The sequence below is a fragment of the Priapulus caudatus genome, unplaced genomic scaffold, assembly GCF_000485595.1.
Source record: "Priapulus caudatus unplaced genomic scaffold, Priapulus_caudatus-5.0.1 Scaffold199, whole genome shotgun sequence".
NCBI lineage: Eukaryota > Metazoa > Priapulida > Priapulimorpha > Priapulimorphida > Priapulidae > Priapulus > Priapulus caudatus.
The window spans coordinates 331,238-339,361 of NW_014577260.1; the positions used below are offsets into that span (position 1 = coordinate 331,238).

Genomic DNA, 8,124 nt, shown 5'->3' on the forward strand with positions numbered 1-8,124 from the left:
GTGTTTTATATGTGGACCGAGGTTCAGGTAGCTATCAGCCTTATCCGATCGGGATTAATTACCATATGTGTAGCCAATATACGTAAGATAGGTAGTGGGTGATACGGGTGTGACGAATGAGGGAGGAGTGAAATATTTGCATGCTCTACAGATATACTATGTACTATGCTCTACTATGTACTATGTACTATGTACTATGCTATACTATGTATACCTGCACACCTGCTTACGGCTTCGTACGCTTCGCTGCTTCGCGGGCGCCGTGATTTCGGATTTCCAGTTCTCACTGCGCCCAGAGCCGCATGCAAGCCCAGCCCACATCGGCTACACTGGTTGGTTGGCCAATGTGTATCAGTAGGAGCCCGCTGCACTGCATTCTGACACCAGCCAGTCTTCAGGTGCATTCACCCGTCCAACTCAGTCAGTAGTTCAGTGGTTGTTCGATCGCACGCACACGACTGTCCTACGGTGCAGTGGCTTACCAACTACACACGGAAAGCACTTTCACTTGCACAGGCCCGCCACGGCAGCGCGTAGCTACCTGTACTACCTGTAGAGCGGCGACGGCTGTTCGCAGACAAACGCACAGGTAGCGTATACCGATGATGAGAGAGCGAGAACCGCGCCGATAACGGTACACGGGATGCGGTGCACCTGCTGAGAGCACGAATATCATCTACCTTCAAGGATTCCCGGAATCCTGTTAGTGCGCCATAGACGATACACCGATATCGGACGTTCGTCAACGGTAACTCTTTCCGACACCGTGCCATATATACGCATATATATATATATTTTTTTATATAAATATAACATTTATATATTCATATAATATATTAGTAGACGTGTGTTGAAGCGGCACCGGAGACGTCTAGTTTGGAGATAGTTGACGTGAGACCGCCAGTATGGTTGTGCCTGTGGTATCTCACATTTTCTACTCGGGCGGTTCGACGTACTATGTGCCACCCGAGGGGACACTCACCGCCGTACCGGTCATCCCACAGGGAGCGTTGGCACCCATGGGTCAGCTGCCGAGTCCCTTTCCGCCGTCGGCGGGAGCTGTATGCATGTCGGCTTCAGGGTATGTGTGACTTCCGGGATTTCTTTTTCTCGGGTTATCACTTCACGTTCACGATGTCTTTCGCGTTCATAGAGCATAGTTAGTTTCGTGTTCGTTGTTCATAGTTAGTTTTGTGTTCATAGGTCATAGTTAGTTTCGTCTTCATAGTTCATAGTTTTCGTTTTCATGGCTCATATAGTCTTGCTCACCTCGTCGGTGTTGTTATGCTTGTTTGTGTTCACACATGGTGTGTAGAGAATAAGGTGTTTTGAACTGGCCCGTACATGCATTGTCAGATGATTTGATATTTCAGCTTACCCGCACATAGGTATCTCTTTGTAGTTTCACTCGGATTATCAACGTTTCGCCTCGAAATGCGTCGTTAACGTACAGCGTACGTGTTTCTGCTAAACAGGCAAACGTTTCATACATGACAGAATTTTATCGCGAATTTCGGCGTGTCCGAAAGAGCGATACTGCGTTACACCTCATACTCCGTATACTTTTCGGCGCATTCTAATCACACTATGTGTGCGCCTGCTGTGTGAAAAGTGAGAAATGCGTGATGTAGTAACTCTGAACGGTGTTGGCTCCGATCTAGAATTTGTGTTTGCTCTCGGGTACGATCTGATGGGGAAAGGTGATATGCAATACTCGGTCTCGGATCAGCAGTGTATATGGGATTCGGGCGCGAGTATCTCTCTCCATGACCTGTGCCATAATATGTATGCAGTCTATGAAATTAAACACAATATATATATATATATATATATAGAGAGAGAGAGAGAGAGAGAGAGAGAGAGAGAGAGAGAGAGAGAGAGAGAGAGAGAGAGAGAGAGAGAGAGAGAGAGAGAGAGAGAGAGAGAGAGAGAGAGTTAATCGCGACTAGTCACAGACAGGTTTGAATGCTGACTGCATTAACTGTGCGTACAGTAAATAAGAGTACCGGACAACAGCCGTGATTTCAGGTGTAATAATGTGTATTTCGCGGTGTGTCATTCACTGCCACTGCCGCCGGTGTTTGTTGGCCGTTGCGGGGTGCCTAGCCACTGGCGCATTGGAGAGACGGGTGACTAGTTGGAGAGTTGTTTTGGTATAGTGACCTCTGCGGTATGGAGTACTTGGAACTAGCTGGTAGCACTTACTTGACCGCAGAGGAAGATTGCCTTGTTCAACAACCCGTACGGAACTCTAAGATCACCAATTTAGATATCGAATTATATTTTTGTGCAGATTTTACGAGGTGGGTGCCATTGTTCGCTTGCGCGTGCGCGCGTGTGTGACGAAACCTTGTATTGGTATTGTTCTTATCACGATCCTGGCAGCCATGTTTTTGGCATCCATTGTTTTTCACCTCGCTGAAGCATCTCATAAAACCTTCATTTTATGGCTACAAATTACTAGCCAAGGCGAGCTAGGACGAAGAACGTTTTTTGTCACAGACTAAAAACGCGTTGGAACATCTAGTTATGCGTGTGGGTGTCTATTCTGGGGTATCATACTTGAGATGGAAATCAAGCTTTATTCGTTGCTGATTGAGATGACATGTTTGAATAAATCATCGATATCATCTAGCAGTATTTTCATTCACACCGTAATGATCACTGTTGCGTAAAATCAACATAGAAATTACAATTCCGAAAACATTAAATAACTATCATTTCATGCGGCCGTTTCTTGTTAATAACAGTAGTATTGACCGCGTGTTCTTTAGTGAGTTGATCAAATCGTGCGCGTTGGTCAGCTGTTTATATTGAATACGTGCTTTCACTGCAACAACGTGCGGTGTTATGCGAGTGACATGTTCTATACCAACTAAACTCGTGTTTTATTTGGTACGCGTCGCGTGGTAACTCGATTAGATCCGCGTGCATAGTACTTTACACTGAAGTTTGACGTACTTACGTTTAGCAAGATTGCAACTGCACGCGCACTGTGCTATCGGGTCCGGATGGCAACACCCATAATTGCTAGCAGATTTGCATGCAAAATATACGTCTATTATGGGCCTTGTTCCCCCCTCCCATCCCCCATTGTTATGGCCAGTCGCGTCATTATTCTTCGCACGAAAGCTACCATTCTATTGGTGCATCTATTTAGCCAGGCAATCCGTTTGGGTTGCCCATCCTTTCTCTTATCTGGGCCACTCCTAATTGTAAATTTATTCTATCACTGGTTGGGTGGCTGTTGCTGCTTGCGCGTGCGTCCTTGACTGCTTGAATAGAATCACAATGTTTGCCACAATCTTGCAGCATCAATCAAACGCAATTGATACTCGATTGTATACTAATGATGTCAATCGTATAGATTCCAATGCTGATATGATCGATATCAGCTTCCGTGATGTCATCAGTTTCTGAGATGATGTCATCGACCGCGATCCTGATGACGTGACGCCATGACGTTGGCTGTTATTTTACGTGAATGCAGTGGCTCAATACAATGACTGTTTAACATGATTAATGTGACAGATGTCCTCGCATTGTCAGATGTTGTAGACTTTTCATTCTAAATACGCCGAGACATAACCAGTTATGACTAGGAAACACCACGCCACGGTCTTGGCTGCCCGCAGTGTTTATCGTATATGGCGCATATAAATATATATTATGGCTTTACCTTCACATAACTACAGCTTTACTTAAACATCCTAAACAAAATTTGTTGCATAGTATCTGTATTGTCTGAATAATCACGGATTCATTGCGCAATAACCTTGATATGATTTTTATTTGATTCGAATAATGGAATTTAAGACAGAGAAAGATCTGAACCTGCATGAGGCCAAACAAGATCAGTGCTTTTGGCTGTATAGTAGTATCTTTATTCCACTCGCGTCTCGGGGCACGCAGCATTGATGTATGAGAGTGTGATGACGGCCTAATGGAATCAATAAACGATAATTGCGGTTTATGAGTCCTAAATATTTTTTATCGTCAGCGTTGAATGACGCTTAACGACGTGTTAGCGTGTCTGATATGCTCTAAATCTCGTACCAAGCTGATATCAGATATACGACGCTTGTTACCTCACCGCAATACCGCCATATAATTGTCGCTGTCACCTCATGTATAACGAACTGGAATGCAGTAGGTCGGCACGAAAACAACAGAAGGACTCTATTTCAGAATCTGCGATGCGTTTCACTGAAACATTTAATTGCATGGTTTGAGGAGGTAGGTGGAATTCGAGCGCGAAAATTATGGACATTTTACGCAAACCACGACAAACACGCTGTTTCGCTGCGTGGATGTGGTCAGGTAAGTATATGGTAGGAGAAGCGCACTTTCTTACAGATGCGTTGAAGGTACAGCTAGGTTAGGATGCATCTCCGTGTCTCCGCACATACGATGCCTTTCCCCTGCTGCCTTACTTACGAATGACTCAAATGTCTGCTAAGCGAATCTTCACATTGGGTTGACCCGCCCTCTGTAAATATAGTAACCCGGACCTGGGATGATGTGAATTGCTCCGGGCAGAATGCAAGCGAAAAATGGTGATTCGTGTGCAATTGACTGACTATTTTACACATCGTAGAACACGCTTGCGAGAGTCGCTCCTTGCAATCCACGTGTTCCTGCACGGGTTCGTTATGCAGCCAGACATCAGATCCGCCATGCGTCAGATCCGCCTTGCTCTGACCTCTAAGTCAGATTCCGATCTCTAATCCAGATCCCGTCTGTTACGGTGGTTATGCCGTGGCAGCAACATCGATATGATCGCGTCTACCATGAAATCTTTCATTGCTTTCTTCGTCGCGTGGCTCGTGAAATCAATCCTCCATGTCATTGCAAGTATATATATATATATATATTTATTTTTTTTTTTTAAATTTTTTAATTTTATTTATTTATTTATATATATATATATTACACGCACGCACGCACGAACGCACGCACGCACGCACACACACAAACACACACACACACACACACACACACACACAACACACACACACACACGCACACTATGCACGCACAATGTATGGTTATTATAAGTCTACGAGCTGGCCACATCACCATTTCCCGTGTACTGGTCAGAAGCATTCTACTACAGCTTGTTTGAATAGACGATCATTAGCATGCAAGATCCCGCAGCAAGGGAAAAGACTGCCGTGGTGACCAGGTGACCACGCTCCGCGCTAGAGTCGGCCGCAGCCGCATGTGCTTGAATTCGGACCATACGCTGCTTACTACGCATAATCTAGCAGATCAGATCTCGCCCGCCTTTCAGAGTGTGAGGTCGGCCGAGGCGCCCGTGAAAGCACGTCATTCACGGCGGCATGCGCGATCACAGAGGGATACTGTGATCGCACCGTCATCAGCTGCTGTCCGCGGTATATAGGCGCACCGCTTTGAGCCGGCGGAGAATGCGCGCCATTCATGGTCGTTGCTTGCAGTGACGCGACGCTTAGCGACTGACCTGCCACGTTAACTTTCGCACTTGTTCGACTTCGCACGTCATTGCCCTTCGCGACATTGTCTGGCGTGAAATGAAAATCGGGGCGAAAGTAGACAGGTGTATATAGATGCTTTTTTTTTAATCTAACGGATGGTCTATTGGCGGCGTCGTTTCACGATATTTGTTTAAGTAGGGGGGGGGGGCGGTAAAAGTTTAGTTTATTTAGTTGGTATTATAGTGCCAGATGAGATTTATCTATCAATATTGAGCTAAAGAGGGGAGCTACGGGGCGTGGCAACCACGAGCTCGCTCGCGCTGCCTTTACACACATCCGGCGTGTCGTGCATCGAATGATGGCGAGAACGCTGGCTGTAAAATATACAACGTTGCGTGTGCCAGGGTGACTCGGTCACACGGATGGGGTTACAGTGAAACGTAAGAACGCGAAAAGAACCCTGAATTGTAAGCAGGATAGGCTGGGCGACAGCTCGCGATGGAAATCTAGAATGATCCCGCATCGGAAGCAGTGAAGGACGAGAAGCTTTCGGTGGCTTTTTAACGGGCATCAAACTAACAAAACTGCTGCGCCTGCCGCAGTTGTAAGTAATTGTCGCAGACGTCGCGCACATCGTCACGCATTGCATCACGCGTACATTGCATCACACATGCATTGCATCACACATCACGCATACATTGCATCACGCGTACATTGCATCACGCGTACATTGCATCACGCGTACATTGCATCACGCGTACATTGCATCACGCGTACATTGCATCACGCATCACGCGTACATTGCATCACGCATCACGCATCACGCGTACATCGTTTTACGCAATGTCGTATACGCGACTATGCACTAGACGCGTTCCCTCACACGTTAACGCATAACATACCGCACCCGTATAGCATTCCGTACTTATAGCCCGGACGTTACTTGGCCGTCGTCATCGTCATCGTTGTCGTCGGTGGTCGTTACTCAGCCGTCGTCATCGTCGTCGTCGACATCGGTCGTTACTCGGCCGTCGTCGTCGTCGTCGGTCGTTACTCGGCCGTCGTCGTCGTCATCGTCGGTCGTTACTCGGTCGTCGTCGTCATCATCGTCGGTCGTTACTCGGCCGTCTTCATCATCATCGTCGTCGTCGTCGGTCGTAACTCGGCCGTCGTCGTCGTCGTTGTCGGTCGTTACTCAGCCGTCGTCATCGTCGTCATCGTCGTCGTCGTCGGTAGCTACTTGGCCGTCGTGTAGGAAAGCGCCGGCTTCTCCACACTTATTGTTTACATTTATAATTTCCCATGAGTCTGCATGAGCTTCGCCGCATGGCGTAAACGACCAATATAAATCTCGCCATATTCGCCGGGTGATATATTGGTGTCCCCCGCCACCAGCTACCTGCGTCATCCCTTAGGGATCGGATTTGTTGACGCCAAGCGCGCAGGTAGAGAACGACTCGGCTCGGATCCTTTGAATCCGATAGTCCGGTTGTTGTCCCGCTCCGATCGTGCCTAGTTATTCTCACACATAGTCCAGCGATAATTCTTCGTCTATCTTCTACCTTCCACCTTCACCCCGGCCGAGCGTCTCCGTGAACCTCCTCGCTAAGGTACGAAATCTACTAAGGTCGGTCATTACTCTGGCGGCGTCGTCGTCGTCGGTCGTGACTCTGGCGTCACCGTCGGTTGTTACTCGGTCGTCTCGGCCTGTGAGAGTAATCATTACGTGAACAGCGAGAAGTAGTGAGCAGCAGCGAGCATCCAAGAACTCCGGCGGCTGACGCACGAGTTTAGTAACGGGTTGTGACCGCCCTCCGGCTGTCTGTGATGAAACGCACATCTACCTGCTAGATGCCCGACGCGTGGTCGAGAATTTGTCTCGCTGATTTTCGACAGCATTTGCCAAAACTCGGAACCCGTTGTCGTTTGAGAGGCCTCCCGCGCATCAGAGGCCACAATGCCGCTTGTCAAAATGTGATTTGCCCTGTCGCTCGGTCTGCGACGACGCGACATGGGTCTCTCGTTAACGGGTGATTACCCTCCTGCCTCGCTCATGAGGGGTGTCGCACGACAACTGCTGTAATGTGGCTCCCCATCCGGCCACCCTCGGTGCACCTCCGTACACGCTCTGTCATTTCAGTGTGCTCGCAAGCAGTGTAATGTGTTGAAAGTGAGATATAGTCGCATGCGCCCCATCTGTCATCGCTGCAGTAGCTGCAGGCGACACGAGTGTACTGTATTGGTACATATACCTGCAGGTTGTAGGTATACCTGCAGGTTGTGTTGCGGGCAATGTGCTGACTAATAGCGAATGGCGCGTGCTCACTTTCTGCCGCATGAGTTTTTTTTCTTTTCTCGTATCTCCGCATCTCTACGCCTGTCTGTCTTTCTCATTTTTTCTCACCCATCGCTCGCTTTCTCGCTCGCTCTCTCGCTCGTTCTCTCGCTCTCTCGCTCTCTCGCTCTCTCGCTCTCTCTCTCTCTCTCTCTCTCTCTCTCTCTTTTGCTGGCTCGTTTTCTCTCTCTCTCGCGCGCGCGCTCTCTCGCTCTCTCACACCTGCTGCCTCGTTTTCTCTCTCGTTCGCTCTCTCTCCGTCTCTCTCGCTCGCTCGTTCCATCTCTCTCTCTCTCTCTCTCTCTCTCTCTCTCTCTCTCTCTCTCTCTCTCT

The 8,124-nt window shown here is 48.1% G+C and overlaps 1 protein-coding gene across 1 annotated transcript in view; it reads left to right on the forward strand.

Moving 5' to 3' along the window:
* The first annotated feature begins 256 nt into the window (after window positions 1–256).
* The window catches only part of LOC106807182 (zinc finger protein 385B-like), a 56,280-nt gene continuing 48,412 nt past the window's right edge, over window positions 257–8,124 (forward strand). Inside the window, exon 1 of the mRNA XM_014809456.1 lies at window positions 257–1,081. Coding sequence (XP_014664942.1) covers window positions 906–1,081 — 176 coding nt within the window. The 5' untranslated portion in view covers window positions 257–905. The remainder of the gene's footprint in view (window positions 1,082–8,124) is intronic.